This window comes from Battus philenor, unplaced genomic scaffold (assembly GCF_028537555.1).
Source record: "Battus philenor isolate CCGP_79_NKW_IND1 unplaced genomic scaffold, ilBatPhil1.0.hap1 SCAF_2, whole genome shotgun sequence".
Taxonomy (NCBI): Eukaryota; Metazoa; Arthropoda; class Insecta; order Lepidoptera; family Papilionidae; genus Battus; species Battus philenor.
The window spans coordinates 2,158,841-2,180,528 of NW_027181682.1; the positions used below are offsets into that span (position 1 = coordinate 2,158,841).

General features: G+C 33.7%; 5 protein-coding genes across 8 annotated transcripts in view; 2 read left to right on the forward strand and 3 right to left on the reverse strand.

The window, feature by feature from the left end:
- The first annotated feature begins 215 nt into the window (after window positions 1-215).
- Window positions 216-1,859, forward strand: LOC137922297 (anaphase-promoting complex subunit 13). Its single transcript, XM_068765270.1, has 3 exons — window positions 216-295; window positions 718-931; window positions 1,772-1,859. The coding sequence occupies exon 2, from the start codon at window positions 719-721 to the stop codon at window positions 929-931; it is 213 nt and encodes a 70-aa protein (XP_068621371.1). The 5' UTR covers window positions 216-295; window position 718; the 3' UTR covers window positions 1,772-1,859.
- Window positions 224-2,445, forward strand: LOC137922296 (rRNA-processing protein UTP23 homolog). Its single transcript, XM_068765269.1, has 2 exons — window positions 224-436; window positions 1,772-2,445. Exons 1-2 carry the CDS (start codon window positions 317-319, stop codon window positions 2,399-2,401), a joined length of 750 nt encoding a protein of 249 aa, XP_068621370.1. The 5' UTR covers window positions 224-316; the 3' UTR covers window positions 2,402-2,445.
- A 351-nt stretch (window positions 2,446-2,796) lies between these two features.
- Window positions 2,797-4,443, reverse strand: LOC137922474 (uncharacterized). 2 transcript variants are annotated; one of them, XM_068765477.1, is made up of 3 exons: window positions 4,140-4,443; window positions 3,323-3,564; window positions 2,797-2,943 (listed from the first exon to the last, which is right to left on the reverse strand). In XM_068765477.1, exons 1-3 carry the CDS (start codon window positions 4,441-4,443, stop codon window positions 2,797-2,799), a joined length of 693 nt encoding a protein of 230 aa, XP_068621578.1. The 2 variants fall into 2 exon arrangements, 1 of the variants encoding a protein (XP_068621578.1); XR_011107523.1 differs by lacking the exons at window positions 3,323-3,564; window positions 4,140-4,443 and adding an exon at window positions 3,029-3,072 and having other exon boundaries at window positions 2,866-2,943.
- Window positions 4,444-5,268: 825 nt separating this feature from the next.
- Window positions 5,269-10,830, reverse strand: ncm (nucampholin). The gene is made up of 5 exons (XM_068765048.1): window positions 9,638-10,830; window positions 8,048-8,699; window positions 7,419-7,557; window positions 6,930-7,038; window positions 5,269-6,644 (listed from the first exon to the last, which is right to left on the reverse strand). Exons 1-5 carry the CDS (start codon window positions 10,689-10,691, stop codon window positions 5,269-5,271), a joined length of 3,330 nt encoding a protein of 1,109 aa, XP_068621149.1. The 5' UTR covers window positions 10,692-10,830.
- A 3,180-nt stretch (window positions 10,831-14,010) lies between these two features.
- stai (stathmin) overlaps window positions 14,011-21,688 on the reverse strand; it is an 81,651-nt gene continuing 73,973 nt past the window's right edge. For 2 of the 3 annotated variants that reach the window (XM_068765196.1, XM_068765195.1), the window contains 4 exons: window positions 20,844-20,961; window positions 19,504-19,644; window positions 18,160-18,300; window positions 14,011-17,502 (listed from right to left, as the gene is read on the reverse strand). In XM_068765196.1, coding sequence (XP_068621297.1) covers window positions 17,428-17,502; window positions 18,160-18,300; window positions 19,504-19,644; window positions 20,844-20,961 — 475 coding nt within the window. In that variant the 3' untranslated portion in view covers window positions 14,011-17,427. The remainder of the gene's footprint in view (window positions 17,503-18,159; window positions 18,301-19,503; window positions 19,645-20,843; window positions 20,962-21,688) is intronic. The other variant, XM_068765198.1, reaches the window with a different exon arrangement.

Genomic DNA, 21,688 nt, shown 5'->3' on the forward strand with positions numbered 1-21,688 from the left:
CTTAATATTATGTCTATGGAAATACCTTCCTTTGTCTATGTTAACTAATAATAAATTAAAGCAATATTTTTTATTATTCGTAAACGGGTTAATTATTCGGTTATAAATATGCCTAAAATTGTTTAATAAAATTTAATTTATAAGCAAATTATCTCCTATGTAATGTACATTTTGGATCCCAATTATGTTGAATGTCAATGTCATATATATGTCAAGACGGAAAACAACACGCCGTATTTAACAAAGTTTAACAATTTGCAATATTGATTATTCGTAAAAAAAACTCTAACCTAAGGTTTGTACTTTCTTTGTAAAAATGAAAATAACGAGGTATAAAAAAGTTCAGAAATTTCTTAAATTCTACTACAACAACTATGGCTTTCATCAACCGTACCAGGTGCTTCTGGATGGTACTTTTTGTTTTGCCGCATTCAAAGTGAGTTTAATCATTAAAATAAATATTTGAGATAAAGAAGACTTGGTTTTGTTTGTTGCTGACTTAATGGTAGAAAAATATATCTTTGAAAATCACTCGATAACATACTTATATAGTATATTCCATAGCTTAAACTTGATTGAATGTTTTACTTCCTCAATGCTACTTTTTTGTGGTTGAAAAGATTTTTTTAAACTCAGTTTTAGTTAATTCTATTGTAAAACTGTAAAAGATTGTAATATAACCTGTATGTGTCATTCACAAATAAAATATTTGTACAGAATGGACAGTAAATACCGTCGCAATGGTCGTCTAATAGACATTGTGGATGAAGAGTGGAGGACTGAAAAGCTCCCTCATGAGGACATCCAAGTACCTCTCGAGGAGCTGCCTGATCCAGAGGCGGACAGTGCTGATTCCCATCTCACATTGAGAGAACAAAGCATGCGTTGGCAAGAAAACTTTCCAGAACCAGCAAGCAATAAACAAAACTAGGTATTCTTCATTGTATGATATAAGTTATAATATCATTATTTGGTTATTAAATATAAACTTCTGTTTTGATTATGCCATAAATTTTTTGGATTTTTGAAAATAAATAAAAATTGCTTAATACTTTGTTATCATTTACATATATTTTTTAATTCATATTATTTTTCTATTTTGTGCTGCATAAATAACTTTAGATGTAACATAAGTTGAAGAAATATATTATAATAGACCTACATATTAATAACAACATTAATATTAAACAATACTAGAATATGATATTTCATATTTCCTATGCAAAATCCACTTTACCATGTACTACTTGATTATAGTTGGAGCCGACTGTTCTTTTACCCTTTTACTTCTTCATGACAATAATCTCCCAGCTTTTTTGTCTTATGAACTTTTCCCAGGGGTTACTTTTACTGTCCATTATCATTTAGTTCAGCTTCATAGACACATTTGCTGGATAAAGTTAAATAATTATTTTATTTATGTAGTGGCTGTGCCAGTAAAAAAATATATTTCTTTTTATTTAAGAAAATTTCTACAATTAAAGTAGCCTTAGTTACCCATTTATTACATCAAATACCTGCCAGTATAAGCCCCACCAAAATTAAGCAAACCATTTCAGAGATTAGCCAGAACAAAGAGACAGACAAAAATTAAAAAAATAAAACAAACACAATCTAACATTCTTATTTATTTGCTATTGCTTATGTGCAAATAAGCAGGTGCTTCTGAATTTTAAATTGTAATATTGCATTGTACCATTTTAATACACTTACTTCTGGTGTGCTATTCTAAATAAATATATTTTTTATTCAAATTATTTTGACATTTCAGGAGCACATTAATATAAAGGAGCAGTTACCAAAATATCTTAATGGACAAGCAAAATTATTGACAACACGATGTATAATCATAGAAACAGAAAAAATATCCAAAAAAACCCATGGTGCCCTCACTATTTTAAAGCAGTTTGGAATACATGAATGCGGCCACAAAGAACCTGTGACTGGATCCCAATGCATCAAGTCTATGATTGGCAGCAAAAATGAGAAGCATTACATCCTTGCTTCACAGGACAGGGATTTGCAGGAGAAAATGAGGGCTAAAGCCGGAGTTCCATTACTTTACTTACATAATAAGTCACCTACTCTGGAGAAGCCATCAAAATCAAGCTACAATAAAGCAGGCCAAGCTCTCGAGTCCAATTTCACCTTCATCACTGAAAACCAAAATGAAGCCTTGAAATCTATGAAGAAAGCTCTAGGAGTAGAAGAGAAATCTGAGGAGACGAAATTGGTGCTGAAGAGGAAAAAACCACACAACCCAAATCCCTTGTCCTGTAAAAAGAAGAAAAGGAAACCTGGGGTTAATAGCAATAATAAAAAGGAAGGAGTGAAAGAAGGAAAAGTTAGGAAACGAAAGAAAGTCAAAAAGAATAAAGAATCAAACAAAATTGTAGTGTAATAAATAATGTTATGTCGTAATTTGATTTTCATTTCTCTTAAATACTACACCATGTTAATACTAAAAAAAAATTTGGGAGATATTTTTTTTAAACTTTGATCAGTTTGGCCACATTGTTTAATTATAGGAATATTTCACTTTTAACAAATCTGTAATATACATATAGCAACTCTGAGACAACTAAGAGAGGATATTAAATGTTGCAAGGAGAATATTATTAATGACAAAACCTACTGAGTCATGTAGAGATGAAATCTCTTTTCTTATATGTGACTAATAATATTATTGACGTTAAAAAAAAATTGCGTGCATTTATGTCAGTTTTGTTGATCTTTATAAATTAAACACGTTAAAGTTGAATATATTGTTTTATTCAACGAATATATGTTATTTAGCTAATATGGCCAAGTAAACTTTAATTTGTACACCCCAAAACAAAGAATATGTATTAAAGCAATGTTGCTTAAATATAAAGCGTGGAAATGCGTCAGTATGTCGTAGCTCTCGTCTGGCTCAAACACTTCGCAACCGTCTGGAGAATCCTAAAAATAGAAAATCCATACTATTTAATAACAATTAACAAGTTACTGTAATTGAATTATTTAATAATTACCATTTAATACGCACCAGAAAGACGCGCGATTTCAAAATCACATTGTTCGTAAAAAGCACGCGAGAGCCGAGTGCGGAGTGGTGGGGATATTTGATTATATGTCAAACCATTTAATCATAATTATTATTACTACATCCAAATGAGAAATTTAAAAAATACGTAACAATTTTTTTTTATTTATTTCTAGAGTTAACTACAACATTTTTTTGGATAGATCCTGATTATTGGACACTCAATATTATATAAAAAAAATCATAGTATAATTCACATTTAGTTAGACAAAGCCTCCATTGCAAATATAAACATACCTCTATTGTATGTCGAATCAATGTCTCCTTAAAATATTCCCAAACAGCAACGGGCGACTTCCAGAAGTAATGTTTGAAGTACAAATGGGTTTTTAAATATATTGCTAATATGCAAGCGAGCTTTTGCGCTGTAAATGTTCTCTGTGCTGAATAATCTATTAACTGCAGTAGAAGCTTGAGGAGGAATTCCTTCTCAGATAAATGATGGTTCACAACAATTTTCTTCTCTACTAAATAGTCAGCTGTTGGGTGAATTTAGTTCTGTTTAACATTGTTACAAAAACAGATGACATTTAAAATTATTATTATTTTTTTAATTTATCGTGATTTGAAACCATAAAACATAACCTTGTCAACGTTTTAAAAAAACATTTCTAATATTAAATAAAAAATTACAACTCAAAAACATTTCTGGAATCAGATTTTGAAAATGTAGTTTTGTTAACTTATTTTTCGTAATAACTACAGAACATTCCTCTAAATCGATTACTATTTTACTCTGTGGTACACGAATTTTATCTTATGCTTACAATTTTATTATATATTTTGTTTCAAATTTCTTTTTTTTAATAAAACAAGATAGAAGTTATTAACATTCACGATAAAGCAGTTTCGATAGCAGTATAGAAATAATTTTGACCATTATTAGCCCAGGGAGCTGTGTAAAAGGCTGTGTCATATAATATATTTCATTATATATACAATAGATCATAGGCAATTATTACAAAAAAACAAGAAATAAATTTTCTCGCTTCCTTTTATACAATTATCTGTTTTTGTTATTGACAAGTTAGTTTAATCTGGTGATTAAACGTACCTAAATACTTCAAGAACGCTGCATCTGATTCCGTATCAGCGACAGCAATCATCCTAACCACGTCATCCTCTGTTACCACAAGATCTACTAGGATATGAGGTCTATCTTCTTTATCTGGACTTCTGAAAGGCGGAGCTTCATTCTCGCTTAAAGAGAAGAAGTAGAATGGCGCAGAAGTCTGCGGTTTCACATTATCCACTGCTTCGGTCTCGTCTCGGACAGCCACCGGTGCGGAAGCTGCACGGATGAAGGTCTTACTGGACACGTCAGTGACAGCGCTGGTTTTGGATTCAGTGGGTTCCATTTTTAAGTACAGCTCTAAAATACCACTTTTTTCCTATTACTACAAACCATCAAGAGAAACACGATTTTGACATATGTCAAAAGTTTGTTTTTAAATCGAATACTCTGTGACATTTTTCGGTAATCTATATTATTTTAAATAAAAGTGTAAGCGATAAAAGACAGGAAATGTACCACGAGGGAAGTGAAATATCAACGGACCAACAATATAGTGGAAAAAGCCAGGTAAAACTGGGTGACTTTGCTAAAGACAAAGCTCTAAAAGGAAAAACAAATTTTCACCCAAATGGAATCCAGATCTATGGAAGTTTAATTGTCCCCACTAAAATTAGATTTGTAACATGACTAACATGGTAGCCCATTGGTAGAAGACAGGGACTTGCAACCGTCAGGTTGTGGGTTCCATGACTGGGGTTACTTATTAAAATAATTCACACTTAATGCTTTAATGATATAGAATTGCTACTGCTCTTAAACAAGTTTCCAGAAGATGGGCAACAGCATCCACTGGGTACCATTATACCACAGTGCAATGGCTAACCCCTGTATCAAGTGTGGCGATTATGGTATATCCCTCCATAGATATCTGGAAGAGTAGTTACAGTGGGCGTCTATGGGCTGAAGTGGACTAGCAACTTTGTAGGCTTTATTGTACTGACTGTAGTCTCCTTTAAAAATGCATCAACTTAGTTACTATTTATATGTATAATAAAAAGCAAATTTCATTTTATTTTCAATATCATTATCATTTTAATAAAATGTTTCATTGAACATTATTTTACATTTTATCAATATGCATTCTATTTACAACTCAAATTTAGAACCATTATTCTATATCTATTTTTTTAGATTTCTTTTCTGATTTCTGCAAAATGCCATCAGTTTTTGAAATGTCAAAGTGGTCCCAATACCTTCCACCCAATTTACTTTTGTCTTCTGGTTCTTTTTCTTCCTTATCATGATTGTCACTGCTTGTGTCTTCATTTTTGCCCTTTTTCTTCTTTTTTATTGCATCAAGTTCTTTTTTGGTTTTTTTAGTTTTAGTTTTCTTTTTATGTTTAGCTTCCTTGGATTCCTCATCGCTACTACTACTGCTGCTGCTACTACTGCTGCTACTGCCACTACTGCTGCTACTGCCACTACTGCTGCTACTACCGCTACTGCTGCTACTACTGCTACTAACATCTTTTCTTTTCTTTTTTCTTTTTTGTTGCTCCTTTTTCTGTTGATTTTTCTTATCACTTTTGTCATCTTTACTATGTTTAATTCTTTTTTCAATTATATCTGCTTTATCATTATTCTCCGGTTTCCTAGATGTGTGTGTAATGTTATTAGTTATGTGATTATTCTGTTTAGCATCTGCTCTTAAAGGCTTCTCTTGGTTACTTCGTTTATCATTTTTGGCATCATTTTTCCTGTCAGTGTCTTCATGTCTGTATCTTCTTCTAGATCTATCATCATCAATTTTTTTATAGTCTTCATCACGCCGTTTTTCTTTATCACTGTCCTTTGTTCTTTGGGGATCTTCATTTTTGCTATTTTCTTCTTCATCCCTGTGTTTTCTTCTGTCTTTATCATCATCTTTACGTCGTCGATCGTCTCCATTATTATCTCGTCTTCTGCTATTGAGTTCTTCTTTGCTACTTGGGATGGTTTCCTTATTATCGTCTCGCCTTCTATCACTCCTGTTTTCTCGATCTCGATCACCTCTGTCACTTCTATATTCTTTGTCATTGTGTGGCCTTCGCCTATCACTATCAAAATTTCTATCCCTTCTGTGTTCATCTCGATCTGATCTTCTAGAATCGTGATTTTGATCACGATGTCTTCTATACTCTTCTTTTCCATTGTGTTCTCTCTCATTATCGCGACGTCTATCACGAGTGATTCGATCATCCCCATTTCTCGTATCTTCTCTATTATATTCTCTTCTAGGTCCTGTGTTTGGTCTAGCATTTGTATCTCTTTCTGATGGTCTAGCGTTTGTTTCTCTATCTGACCTTTCTGGTCGAGAATTTGTCCTACGGGCACCTTGTCCGTACGTATCGTAAAACCCATCATGGCCCCATCTCTCTGGGGTTTTCTCTTTGTTTGTCTCACTCGCTTTTTCATTGTTAGACTCTGGAGGTTTCTGATTCTTCTTTTCTTTTGATTTCTTGTTTTTATCAGCTTTCTTGACATTACCTTCTTCTCCAGATGATTCTGTAACATTTTATAACGATATTTCGTACTTAGGCACTGTTGAAAATATTAAGTGAAATATTTTTGAATCTAACAAGTATTTTGTAGTTTTGATGATGTCACTTGAAACATTCCAAGGCCTTCTAGTGATCTTTCTTTGGATAAGATCTCCTGACACTCCTCTAGCAACTATTGCATATACTTAATGTACATGACAAAGAAACTCGGTACACTGCCATACACAACATGACCAAGTCCTTCGATAATAAATATGGTTGTTACATAGAGAAATAAAAATATAATTACCACTAGAGCTTGAGTCACTGGATGATGAATCGTCTGAGCTGCTAGAACTTGAGCTGGAGCTATCAGAACTGGAGTCCAGTTTTATTTCTGTTATAGGGGCAGGTATATTCTGGAAGTGTAAAAAATAAAGCAATTAAAAGGGAGATTGTTACATTTGTAATACAATGTTTCATGCTATTTGAAAGTTACAAGAAAAAGTAACAGACATTGTCCAGTGGATTAACACATTGAAGTTTAAGATTAGCATGACTTAAGTTTCTAGAGTAGACATCACTAGAAACTGATATATTCACCCATAAAGTGGACAAGTGTGTAACTCACTAAGGTTTATTGAAAAACACTTTGGATATCTGTGATGAAGCCCTACATCCAATAGTGGTCTTATGGCTGAAATGGTGATGAAGATGTAAATAATTTCTACTCTTCCATACACCGTTAACAATTGTCCTAGTTAAATTTTATCTCTTAAAATATTATTACTAAACCAACCTTAGGCATTTGCTTTAAATGTTCACGCAGTTCATCTGTAAGTCCTCCAAGACCTATAGAGGTGAAGAAATTTATGGAGAAGCGAGTATTTTTGGGATTGTCCCGAGGGAAGAGGCCGCTGAAAGCTTCTTGCAGAGTCCTGAAAAAAAAAGGCTTAATTACAAACAGAAACTAAACTAAGAATTACTATCAAAGGAATAGTCCATAATTCTGATAACATAACTTTTGTGTCCATATAACACAAGAGCTGGTAATAGAGAGACCTCTAGAGACCGCTACACTAGATGTTTTCAAAATAGCTTAGACAAGTCTTTAAATTTTTAAAAAAGTTCAAATTATTTTTTTTTTGTTAATACATTCATCAAAAAAAAATTACAAATTAGACCGAGTATCTTGTGAGTTCTTTTCAGTAAGAGCCTCATAATAAACTTATGCAAACTTAATGTAAGTGGACAGTTATAAATGATTATAATTTTACGTTATAAAGCTATTTTGATTTTGACATTGAATTAATATGGCACACCCACATGACAAAATAAATAAAATATAGAACAGCTAATAACTAAGGCTCGTTATTATTTCCATCTCTATCACATTGTTAATATGGACTATTCCTAAACAGAACTTACGGATCTTTGAGGCGTTCATTCAATTTTTTCAATCCCATATATTCAGCAAGCTCTTGGAACAGGATTTTGATATAAATACGACTGGAACTTGTAGTATCCTCTTCATTCAGCCGAACACACTCCATAACCTCCCAACTGATGGAATCCGTAAATAACAGATGCGCGAAGAACTTGCTTACATTCCTTAAACGGTTTGTATCTAACCTATGTGCTGTGGAGTATGAATCTTTAAAGATTTCCTCGAAAGGCCCTATGTATATTCTGTTTATATTGCAAAACCTTTGAGCAAGTAATCCATAGAACTTTTCATAGGTCCTTTGCTCTGCACAGCAATCCAGGAACATGTGACAAAGTTCCACTTCCTGGCCAGGTTTGAGTTGCATCTTCATCAATTTGTGAGCACACTCCTCAAAGTCCAAACTGGAATTAATGGTCAGGTAGATTGTGCGTCTTAATGCAACAAGATTAGTTTCCGTGTTATCTATGATTGTCATCTCTTTCTTTTCTTCTTCCTCCTCAGCTGACTCTTCACTGCCTGATTCATCTGAACCATCCTCCTCTCCCGACTCTGCATCGGAGCCTAGGATATCTTTACTCAGTGTTTTGTACTTTTGTTCATTCTCTTCATACTTTTCATCAAACTTGAATACATCTGAAATTATAAAAAATGTATGATATGTTGTTAACTCTGCATTTCTTATTACACTCATCATCAATTTCTTATTACTAATTACTAAATATTTATGTAAATCATCAACATCAAAGTAAACAATTTGGCAATTGAAATAATTAAATTTGTAAATACAATGTATTTGTATACAACAAAAAGTTTAATGTTTTCTAAACATAATACAAAAAGAAATTGGGTGACCATATTCTAGTAATATTAGTAGTAATAATTTAATGATTCCCGATGTGGATCCCTTGTCCCACAGGAGGGCATTTTGATTGTTAAGGGATTGCAATACAAAAATAGACTTGACATGAGTTTGACTCCATCGCTTTAATAAAAAATTATGTATGTTACATAAGAAAGGCCTAGGTGGGGCATGGTATAAAATAGGTTGGGAAACACTGGTCTAGGAACAGTTGAACCTCATGTAAGATGAGCAAGCTTTCCAATACAATACACATGTACTGCACTTAAATGTTTATGAAACATTGTTACATTAGTTTTATAAACTTCTCTAACAAATTTTTAGGAATATAATAAATTGACTTTCAAATCTTTGTTAAAGGCTTACAGATTTGCCATTTGAAGGAAGCTATAAGAATACTATATTGAGATCTGCTCTGAGGCACAGATGTGTTGTGTGCATTTTGTGTTACTACAACACAAAGGAAAAATGGTTAATATGTCTTATAAAAACGTAATTAACTCAGTACCAACAATTTGTAATAATTATGAAATTATTGCCATCAGATTGAATTTTTTTATAGCTAGCATATGAACATGACTATAGCATAGACCTATAAATCAACTTATTCACTGTAATTTTCTCTAAGTGATTCTCTAGCTCCTATATTACAGATAGCATAAACAGTTTTTAGTAGTGTTCTTTATTATTTAAATCAGTGGACATTACTTACTCAGAATATCCTGTGGGTCAGTTGCATCATCCAACATCAATAGATGTGTGAACTGTTCTTCTTCAGGCACCAGTTCCAGCTCCTCAATCAAGGCCGGATGATCTTTGAAGCCATCTTTCCATACTTGGAACATTACCTCAATCATGTACTGCACTCTTTTATCCAGTTGTCCTTCATGTAAAATGTTTCTCAACATCTCAAAAATAGCATTGACTCCTTTAGAAGAGACTTCGGTAAGTTTTTGTCCGCATTCTTTGAGAAAAGCAATGGCTACTTCCACAGAATCATCTGTTGGAGTCTCTACAAGTAATGTTAGTAGCTCCAATGCTAGAATTTCATGAGCAACTCTCTGGTTTACAAGATGGGCAATGAATGAAGCTGAAGATATGCAAATAGCTTTATCATTCCTTTTGAAACCTCTTTTAAATTGGATGACTAACCTCTTTAATAATAGCTCTCCAATATTTGGAAATCTAGAGTTGACTGCTGCGACTAGGGCCGCGTAGACATTCGTGAATGTTGGCGATGCTGCTTGCGCCTGTATTACTGATCGGCACATCAAACCGCGCCCTCTCACAATGTTTTCTCTTAATAATTCTTTTATTATAATACCGATGTTACCAACGTTGATTTTGTTGATGTGTCCGTGGATCGACTTCTTAAGCGCCTCCCAAGCTAACCTTTGATATGCAACAGACGATTTGTCAGTTATCTGCGCTTGCATCATTCGAAGTCGCGCTGGAGGGATGTAAGCACCGCCGGTTCTCGTGTTAAGCATATCTGTATCTTTTGCTTTCCTCTCCGGAACGGTCTTCTTGGTTTCATCGTCCTTTGATGCTTCATTTCGACGCTTTTCGTCCCTAGCAGAAACATCGGGGCTCCGAGATTTAGAATGCCTTCGTTTACGCCTACTGTCTCTTTCACGATATCTTTCATTTTCTCGTTCCGCAGGCGAACGTGATCGGGATCGCGCCTTTTTAGACCTTCTTTCCTTGCGATATTCATCGCTATCGTCGTATTTATCTTTTTTGCGTTTATTTTCCTTATTCTCCATTTATCACTATGTATTATTACTCAAACAAATGTTTATATTTTGTTTGCGATATCCTAAAATATAACCTAAAACTACAATTTTTAACAAATGCAATAAAATTATAATGTGTATTACAAGGTGTCCGAATCAAAACACGATTCGTCGGCCATTTTACTTCTTATATGACAGTTTGACGCTACAGGTGTAGCATTGCCAGCTCTTCTTGCTGTTAACGATCATTCACATCCTTAACCAATTTATGATAATGTTAAAATAATCAATAAAAATAATATAAATTTGAGGTTTGTAAAGACTATACTAAATTGATAAGACTTGTGTGATAAGACCGCCTATTGTACTTTTTTGTTTATTATTGTAAAACTATTAATTATATCCTAACGTAAAGAATATTAAATAAATACATAAATTGAAGTACTAAAAAACAAAACATAGAGTTTTTACAATTCTGTAAAGCCGTTACTGTTTAATAAATCATTATTAAAGATTTTATTCATAATATGGCACATTATTATAAAATATTGCTACTAAAACTGCTTCCTCATTGCAATAGAATAATATTAGCAATAGCTGTTTCAAAATATTTGCACTACCTTTGTATAAAAATTCTGATAAAAACTTGAGTTAAAAATCCATTTTTTTGCTTCGTAAAACCCAACTCTAAAAATAATAATATAATTGTTAAATATAATATAATACATAAACAATGAAAAAAATATGTTTTCATAATCGTTCGCTGAGTATTTCAAAAATGATGACGATGCTAAGATGGTAATTAGAAAAGCTGTCTTACGTTTCAAGTGGCGTATATTATTAATGTTACTTACTTTTAAAATTTATTAATTTAATTAGTTTTTAAATTCTAAACAAGGTAATTATCTGCGAGGCGGTTTTTTATGTTATGACTCCAAGTAGTTTTATGTCTGCCAACGAACGAAACAACAAAACGTTTAAAACCAAAAGTGGCGGTTTAAAACCCCAAATAAATCTTTTTAAACGGTTTAAAACTCGCCTACTAAAATATAAGAACAGTGTTTTTACACATCATTATCGACAATACTTGGTCTTGTGTTAGTTACCTATGCAGTTTATACCTATGTAGGTAAGTATATTGCATATAAAGTACTATAATTATAAAAAAATAATATTACATACAATAGATTAAAATACCTAGTACGTAAATCATAAAGAAATTGTATGATCATCATGTTGTCGAGTGGACTGTGTAAGATTAGCCAGTTTTTTTTATTACTTTCAAGAAAAAGTCGGGTACCTAATAATCTAACTTTATAACAGCTCATTACATTTTAGTTATTTAGTAATGTTTGGCATATTTGGTACGAGTACCTTTATATTGAATCCATATTTGTAAATTTTTTTACAATACTGGCAACACTGACATGTCCGCATGCAACACGCTATGTATGTGTGTGTGTGGTGTGGAGTAGGCGAGCTGGCAACGTTGCATCTTGACGTCTCTCCGCGTGAGAAGTGCAAGTGTGTGAGTTTGGTTTTAAACCGAATGAAACTGATTGATAAATCTTTTCAAAATAACCAATATAGTTAACTAGGTAATAGTTTTTCAACTTAGCTAGGTAATGTCTACGCTTGGAATAGATAATGTGTATATTTAAGAAAAACATAGTCGTCAACACTAAACGTTTAAAATCGAAAAAAATGGTTTTTTTTTCGTTTTAAACCGACCTTACATCTATACTTGTGGCCCAATTAAACTTAATCAAGATGATCTTAAGGTGATGAACGTTATTATAGTACTAGGCAGGATTTTGTTTTGAAACGCTGTCTTTTTTATTACACAAGAAAGTGTGACTAAGTTACCCATCCAATCAAATTGTAACTTTAAAAAGTAATGGTTTTATATATCAATTCTTCTTACGACTTAGCATAATCATGCATCTTATTTTGGTACAATAACTTAGGAACAGTTTTGCTGATTACTTTTATCTTTTTTATAAGTTAACTAGTACTTTGTGGAAGAATTGTTATGAGAAAAAAACTATAAATACGGAAAAAGACTCTTGCAGTCAAATTTTTAGTTTAGCACATTTAACAGTTACCTATGAACTCAACGCCTTTGTCAATGTATGAGTAAATATTTTTAGTAGAATTTTTAAAACTTCTGGCTTTTCATAGCCTGTCGGCACAGCTAGTTGGAGCATATTCGTAGAACCTTTAAACATATTTCTGCTAGCAAAAAATTTAAGTAACGAAATATTTGTGATAGGTCACTAATAGTCTACTGTTAGGTTTCTATACATTTGTATTTTTTTATTTGACATACGTCATACATACGTCAGTTCAGACAGATTATATCTAAAAATGTCTTATAGGTTTATTAATTTTACTACTATTGTAAATTAAGAGAAATAGCAGAAATTGTTATAAAAAGAGCAAAATTGATTTAGTAAAATACAAAATTTAAATTGTTATTTTTTATAACGTAAACATGGCTTATGAAAAGAGATTATAAAGAATATATTATGTTTTAATACTCAAAAAAAAAACGAACGCAATTAAGATATGAATATTTGTTTTAAAATATCCGTAAGGTTTATATTAAAATTTAGATGTAACATAACATATGAAAGACGGCCTTTTTTCACAAATATATTATGACTTTGGTTTCGTAACTTATTACATTTCTCTGGAACATGATCTACATATTTTTTTTTTCGGCCAGTTGTGCACTGGACGTTTTACAGGCTGAAATAAACGTTTTTTTTTCATTTTCTATATTTTATTTTTTACTAATAATTTTCTTAGTGTTCATATATATAATAAAACTGTCTTCATATCCGGAAGCAGGTATTGACGGTGGCGATAAAATGACTGCAGTTAGCATCAAACATCATTAAAGCCATAGGATTTCCAATAGGACCGATTGGCGGCCTGCATCGTATCTTCAACCTTAAATAAGTCGTCCGTCCACCAAGGGAGGAGGAAGCCCTTTGCTGCTCATGCTGGTTCGTGGTCTCCACTTCAGAAACATACAGCCTCCGTTGCCATCAGTTCTACCTCCTATGTTATCTGTCTACTGTCCCTTCAAATTGTGAATTGGCTGGGATATACATGTAGGCGCTGAGCGATTAATTGTGTCTATTTTCATTTACATCTAATTATTATTTTATTTAAAGCACGTGTTAAGTATTTTTTTAGTCTGTATGTACGGCTAAATGTATTTGGCCTGAAGTATAAATTACTTTATACTTCGCAAATATTAAAAAAAAATAGGAAGAATAGGAATCAGCTGGTAGGAATTTTAAAAATAGAAACAACAACATATTAATATTTATGACTTTATTCAATACGACAATGAAACTACAAAAGTTGCCTGCACTTCAAACAGCATTTTCGATACCTCACAAACTGAAGCATATTATTTATATTAATGACATAAAATATAAAAATTAACGTACATCACGACGCCGTAAGAGATAGGGGTATTTACTAATGTTACATAAAGAATAAAGAACGTAAATAGTTCTCTGAAAGCTACACGTTGCTCCGCAAAACATGATTTGTCTCGATCTCGCGGACCTAACAGGCTACACAATATCCAAGGCAAATTGGTCAGATGCTTTCACGTCTTCACCGAAAAACAAGCAGGTAACTTACAACTAGTCGCCTCGAGCGGCATCAGTAACATAGAGAAAGCAAGCAGCACCCCGCCGCCTCGTGCCAAGCGAGTACAGACGCGTCTCCTAACATTATATACACTGTTCGCGATGAGTCGGATCGACGCCGGATCAATGGCTAAAATATATTATAAAATACAAACACCCTCTTCTATACCCCGCGTATTCGCCTCGTCGAGCCGATTCCATCCGATTACAATCGTCTTTGTCACCGATATCGATAACCGCCGAATCGTAATCCGAACATCACTATCGGTAAACGTCACAGATAAGTTACTCGAATATATTGTAACCTACGTATCGATTTTGTGCCTAATCGAATTATCGATACGATTATCACCTAGAGCAAAAACATCACAGAAGCGATTTGTGTCCAACACACCAATTACATCAACGGCCCATCGCCTCGTTAAAAAAATAGAAAACGCTATGAAAGGCAGTTCAGTTCACATGTCATACGTCGCTGATATACCCGAGGGCCGCTTGGCGATTATCGAGGCACTTCCTCTGTTAACTATACTCGACTATTACTGTGCTGGAATTGAGATCAAAAAATGGAAGTGATTCGGATGACTTAATTTTAAACGTGGACTAGACGTGGATGAGACTGGCAACACTGGGTGAACTGTATCTCGTGTATTAACTTCATTCAACTGCTTACACAGTAGCGACGTGGAAAGTTATTTTTATTTCAAAATCATTGGATCAATATAATTGATATAGCAATTAATAAAAATCACACCCGGGGTTGCCATGTTAGACTCGGTGCCACGGAGTAACCTAACAATGCCGACCCCACACGAACCGATGCAGTCACAACTCACTCCGTAAACAAATGTAAACAGAAACCGATAAAACCGTTAGAATAAATCGCAATAGGTTATTATAGCTTAGCGTAATGTCGATTAGTAATCGTTAAAAACGTGAGATAAACTTAAATTTAGATTATACCTTCCTAAAATACTGTTGCGTATGTTAGATATTAAAAATAATGATATAACGTCTATAACTAACAATTAGGAATAGTACTATAAGCCCTTGCTGACCTCCTCGTATCGCATACTGATGGTGACCATCCACTGTCCGTATGCGTCCACACCGAACGATACCCTACACTACCATACCTAAATTCGTCTCTGTTATTTTTATTTTATTGAAATTAAAAAAATACTTTTACTAACAAATTGAAATACACACATAAACCTGTTTTTGTGCGGTGCAAATGGACTGCATAAATTATTTTTTAGAACTTTTCAAGTATTTATGACAACTAGAAATTGCTTCTTAGTCTGAAGTACAAAGATTTCTTATAATAAACAGTTTTAAAATAGCTTTCATCTAATGAAGTTATCAAGTTGAGTTTTTTATCACTTACCATTGAATCGAGGACCAGTTTCCAACTAAGATTGTTTAACTAAACATGCAATATCCTAACCAGTGTTTATTTTATATGTAACTTCATCATGATGTTTAAACTTTATAGGAATTTTCATGTACCGCACAAAATCAGGTTTGAGTGTATCAAGAATTTAAATTAATCATATAGCGCCATCTAGTTAAACAAAATAGGCCATTTTGAAGTTACAGTTGCCATGTTAAAAAAATTATTTTTTTATATTGCAATAATAAAATTAACTCTCATAACAGTGAAAGTGTATTGTCAAAATTATTTACGAAATAAATTTCAACAAATACACGATATAAAATTACATCATATATATTTTACTTCTAGACCAGAACAGTTTTAACATAAAATATGAAACAGATTAAAAATCAAAACAGCGAATATTCTTACAACGTCCCACCAATCTATCTAAGGGCCTTAACACACTAGTAATTTTCACTAAACTATTAAAAAATAGCAAATCGCGGCTTAAATGTGAATTTTTAAAAATACATTTTTCTTTAAAGTGACAAGTTTAATAACTGCAGATTAGTAAACACTTACTAGTGCCTTACCGGCCTGATACAATAACATTCAAGTCATACCTTCATCAAACTGCCGTAAATAAAATGTCCCATTTGGGTGACATGAAAAATTGCCAAGGAAAAGTGCCGTATGAACAACAGAAATAATCAAATAAATAGGAACATTGAGAAATTAATAAAAATAATAATAAAATATATATAAACATAATTTCAGTCTCAAATACACAGCACCATTCCTTTTAAGAAGCAGTGCTTTGTGGTTACACGGAATCGGTTTCAGGGCTATGAGGGCCTTCCCGCCCTCTGAAACTCTGGTTGACAAACTTTTTTTTTAAACGTCGTCCACAGACAAAAAAAAATCGTCTATTTTTTGCTTCTTGAATTTATGTAGATTTATATTAGAGTTGCAAAAATAAAAAGAATATAAATAGATGATTAAAATGATTTGTTGTATTTTGCGGCTCAAGCAAATGCTTAATGAAAATTTATTTCAATTAATATTTATCCTCGCTTTCTTAGCGTTAATTAGCAATTCCGGCAGTGTATGGCGTCCTTACTAAGGACACGCGACCTTATTAATAACGTGGGACAATAATCAGGTTTTAGGAGTCCGGGAAGGCCGTACGGCAGGGGCCCTGTGTTCGAGATGTATGGCCCTTATACACTACTCCATCAAACTACGTCTGGATATCCCCGCAGGTTGATAAAGTATTCTGGGGAAATCCCCCCTTTTAGTTTATCTATTTTAGGTTTCGAATCCAGAATGTTAAGTTTGTGGTAAGGTGTTTCGGAGAAATCCCCCCATTTGATATACATATCAGTGTTTCACATATACCAGAAGTTAGGAAGGTATTTAATGAATATTCCCCTCTCCCTGAGGTTATCTATTGGGGGAGGAAAGATTGTTTTAGAATCTCATGTTAGTCAGATATTTTGGAAATCCTCTTTTGATTTGTCTTTTTTAGGATGGTCGTGAGGGGAATTTTCGTAGTATATTACGTTGGTAAGGTAATTCTGGAAATTCCTCCTTTGTAACCTATGAATGGGGTGGGGGTATTGAACGTGCGTATGGTGGTAGTGTGTGTGTATCAGCGCGGCCGGGGGTGTGTGTGTGGCGGCAGCGTAGGGCGAGGCGGCGCGCGCGCGGGCTGCGCCTAGCCGGAGGTGGGCGCGGGGTCGCTTTCGGCGCGCGCGCACTTGTTCTGCCGCACCAGCTCAGCACGCCGCTCCTGCGTTCCAAATTCAAATTATCATCTGATTTATAATCTCAGCTTCTTTGCGTCCAGGACGTAAAGAAAAAGAGTTTTTATTTTTAATGAACTCCACGGAATCTCTTTGACTTCTCTTTTCGTCTATTTTATATGTCGGAACGGTGTTAATAGATGGCGCTAGTAGTTATATTATTACCTTGCTATATCGTAGGGGTAGTGCAATTATTAAACTATATATGATTGAATTAAACTTTCAATATAAAAGTGTAATAGACGGTATCCTAATGCTATATGTACAGTACCCGGCAATAAGTAGTAATAGTATTTCGTGTGACAGAGATAGCGCTCTACGAAGCCGAAATTAGCCGATTGTCTCTTTCCAAAGATCGATGTGCAATATTTAACGCCGGGTACTGTATTGATTTTAGTAAACTTATATCTAAATAAAGGGTACAATAGTTGATATTTTTATTTTTCTACAAAATGCTTTTTGTTTACAATCTCTGTTAACATCCAACGGGGATACAGTCAGAACACTGTTCTTGGTGGTTATATACATTAGCCTATCTTCGTGTTTTGAACACGTAATACGTTCTTGACGAATATAATTCCACTGTATTGTATCACTTTGGCAATATCACCAAAACGCCGCCAAACACTTCTTGCATTACAAACCTCCTTTTTAACAAAGTCCAATTTCTTTTGAATCTCCTTTTCCCTATTCTGCTCGGCTGCCGTGAGCTTTGTCTCGATGTCTTTCGTGATCTCCTCCATTTTGGCAGTGATGACAGACCGGACCTCAGCTAGCTTATTGTTCTGCGTTGACGCGCCGTATGACAACCAAATAAATGAATGGAAAAACAATGAAAAAACAAAATAAAAATCGAACATGCTTTTCGAAATTAATGTTTTTGTTACAATGTATGGAATGAAAAATAATAGAGATTAAAGGAATAAATAAAGGAGGGGATAAAAGGTGTGAAAGAGAAAGTATCGGAAAGTGAGACAGCGGACCAGGAAAGGGATATATATATTGGACTTCGCCAGCTAGTAATTTAGGTGAAGGAGATAAAAAATATGGTATAGAGTGAAACAAAATATGGTAAGGGTCATTGTGAACAACTAAAATATTATAAATATGATATATAAACTGAGATCTAACTAAAATAAATTTCGGATGACTTAACACCATGCAGTGTATAATCTACACACAGCATTCTTAAAAGAACCATAAAACCTATCATCTCACTTGAAAAGTGTGAAATTTTTAAAGCAAGTTATTTCATAAGATGGTACTTACACATAATTTAAAACTAGTTCTCAAGATTTACAAAATTTAAAAAAAACTACATTTTTATGTGTTCCTCTAATTGCGCCGGTTAAGGTATATGGCACAAATAGACTGATACGTTTATCTATGGTTTAAAAAAAATTACATAAGGTTATAGAGCGTGGCACAGAATTAAAAATCCTATTTTTTTAAAATTAATTAACATGGAACCAGACATAAAAATCCCTTAGTCCGGTTTAATCTTCCGTTGGCCGGTAAAAGTTCAACATGGCGTCTTTCAGTATCAGGAACGATTTTTTTAATGTATGAAATATTATCGTTTATGGTTCTGTAGTCTGTAGTACATTCAGAGCAAGCGATTTTAAGCTGTATTTATAAGCAAATTCGATATAATGTAGCTTAATTGGCTTTGGACAGATATAACCCTGTAGTTATCTGGTTGTTGCGGGATGTCCAAAGGCAGTTGACAGGTTAAAATACAAACTTGTTTTTTTTTTAAATAAAAATATGACAGTATGAAATGACTAAGATTGTAATAGACGCTGTCTTATCACAATTTACTAGGTGATTATATCATTATTCACCTGGGAGTGTCTACATAGTGTCCACTTGTGATGTCAATAACTCAGGCTTTCTTTTTCCACACGCCATGATCAGGAAAAGAGCCCAACTCCTCATGTGACCTATCATGTCAATCCAAAATTCAATATCCTCCTGGATGTACTCACATGATTGCGAAGCTTCTCCTTCTGCTCGGCCTCGAGGATTAGACGGCGCTCAGCGGCCTGCTGCAGCTTCTCCTGGATGGCGCTCTCCAACTGCTGAAAACGCTCCTGGTTGCCGGCGCGTACCTTGCGTACTTGCTCCTCCTGGAGAACATAGACATTTTTAGTGTGCCTTAAGAACGAATAAAGAAGTAAGCATAGCGTAGATCATTCACGTACAAGCTATGTAGGAGTAGGAGGAGAACATCGCCTCATTGATGAATAAAAAATAACAAGAATAATAAAAATAATAATGAAGATTGATAAAATAGATAGTTACAGTAATGTAAATAAAGTGTGATATAGACGGTAAGAAAATAAATAAGAATTTAGAATTAATTAATAGTTATATAAATGATAAAAATAATTGTAGAACTCTAGAGGGAAGGCGATATAAGGAAGAAAACAAAATAAAAAAATGTGCATAAAGACACAGTTCACCTATGTTAGAGGTTGAACGAGAGGCCCTAAAATGGGCTCAAAAAATAAGGGTTGCTTCTAACCGGTCCTATTTGAAATATATCTGTGAGACCTGTCTTCAGCAATGGATGTCTTACAATTGAAATGGTGATGATGATGACTGAAGTAAAGTAATAAAGTATCAATACTCTTCTAATATCAAACTCCTGTCATTGGACAGATAGATAGCAACAATAATTGAAGCTATGTTTTTATTAAAAGAAATTTAATTCAACTCATCTTTACACCTCGCACTATGTGTGCGTTTGGTAGTACATATACAATGGATTTGTGTGCGTCATTGAAGGTAAAGTCCACAAAAGTTCAAGACGCCTGGTTACCCGGTTTATAACAATAGAACTGTTTAATTAGGTAAATATGTGTATACCAATATTATAAATATTCAAAATTAATTTTTAAATATTTTGGACTTTTGTTAGTGTATATGTATACAAACTAAACGGATTATTACTAATATTACTATTATATAGTAAGTTATAAAAGTAGAGAAAGTACATTAAATTATAAATATATATTTTTAAAAAATATAGGGAGTATTCATTTTTGATACTGACTGTACCTATATAATAAACATGGGTTTTTCAGGCGATGACTACCGCGTCATTGCAATACACATAAGCACACACATACATACACGTGTCGGATTTCAACTCGTCATAATGGATATCTATGAGGAAGGTCATGTTCAGCAGTTGACATGACATGGCATGACATATATATATATATATATATATATATATATATATATATATATATATACACAGACACACCTATACATAAACATTTTGTTTTTGCGTAATGGAGGTTGATGTGATGAAACTCACGTGCTCCCGGAGGCGCTCCAGCATCTTCTTGATGTTCTCATCGCGCTTATCAGCGGCCGTGTTCATCTTCTCCTCGATCGCCTTGTACACTTCGGCGGTCTGCTGCTCGAGGGACAACCTGGTGAACGAACATACAAGGTCAGGACCATAACTTCTAGAAACTCTTTAACCTCAACTTTGTATCACTAGGCGTAACTCTTAGATAAAACTGTTCTAATGATAAAAAATCACTTAACATGTTAATGTCTATCTCTACAGACATTATAACGAGAAGACATTAGCCCGTCGTCTTCCAATAAAAAAAATTAATTTAACGTATTTCATAGTCATCACATTATTTAATGATTAATTTAGTCTACATCCACGGCTGGGGCCATAACCACAATAACGTTCTAACTTGACAACTTATTTATCTCTTATAATTATATTTTATTATAAGTTTCTTAATAATTTGTAGATGGTTCTTATGAAACCAAAGAATTGGGCATGGGGAGGAATGGGGAAAATTGGGCAGTTTGTAAAATTTCTAGAAATATAATCTTTATTGAAAAATAGCACGTTTGACAGTTCGGTTTGAACTTCGCGCGTTTGACTGTTCGCCATGAACTTCGTACGTTTGACGTTTCGCTTTGAATTTCGCACGGTTCGCTTTTAACTTCTCGCATTTGACAGTTGGCCACGAACTTCGCGCGTTTTACAGTTCGCTTTGAACTTCGCGTGTACTGTACTATTTGCAGGTTTTAGTCGATTATAAAATTGATTAATTTATTTCATATTGAATTAAACGATTAGTGATCGGCCAATGGCTTGCGGCAGTTCGAATTCCGTCGGGTTATTTAGGTTAA

Coding starts and splice junctions, on each gene's coding strand:
- LOC137922296 (XM_068765269.1), top strand. CDS start 317: ATGAAAATAACGAGGTATAAAAAAGTTCAGAAATTTCTTAAATTCTAC. Junction 437..1,771: donor TTTGTTTTGCCGCATTCAAA/GTGAGTTTAATC, acceptor TTGACATTTCAG/GAGCACATTAATATAAAGGA.
- LOC137922297 (XM_068765270.1), top strand. CDS start 719: ATGGACAGTAAATACCGTCGCAATGGTCGTCTAATAGACATTGTGGAT.
- LOC137922474 (XM_068765477.1), bottom strand. CDS start 4,443: ATGGAACCCACTGAATCCAAAACCAGCGCTGTCACTGACGTGTCCAGT. Junction 3,565..4,139: donor AGCGTTCTTGAAGTATTTAG/GTACGTTTAATC, acceptor TTCACCCAACAG/CTGACTATTTAGTAGAGAAG. Junction 2,944..3,322: donor TGATTCGACATACAATAGAG/GTATGTTTATAT, acceptor TTCTATTTTTAG/GATTCTCCAGACGGTTGCGA.
- ncm (XM_068765048.1), bottom strand. CDS start 10,691: ATGGAGAATAAGGAAAATAAACGCAAAAAAGATAAATACGACGATAGC. Junction 8,700..9,637: donor TGACCCACAGGATATTCTGA/GTAAGTAATGTC, acceptor TTATAATTTCAG/ATGTATTCAAGTTTGATGAA. Junction 6,645..6,929: donor CAGTGACTCAAGCTCTAGTG/GTAATTATATTT, acceptor AAAATGTTACAG/AATCATCTGGAGAAGAAGGT.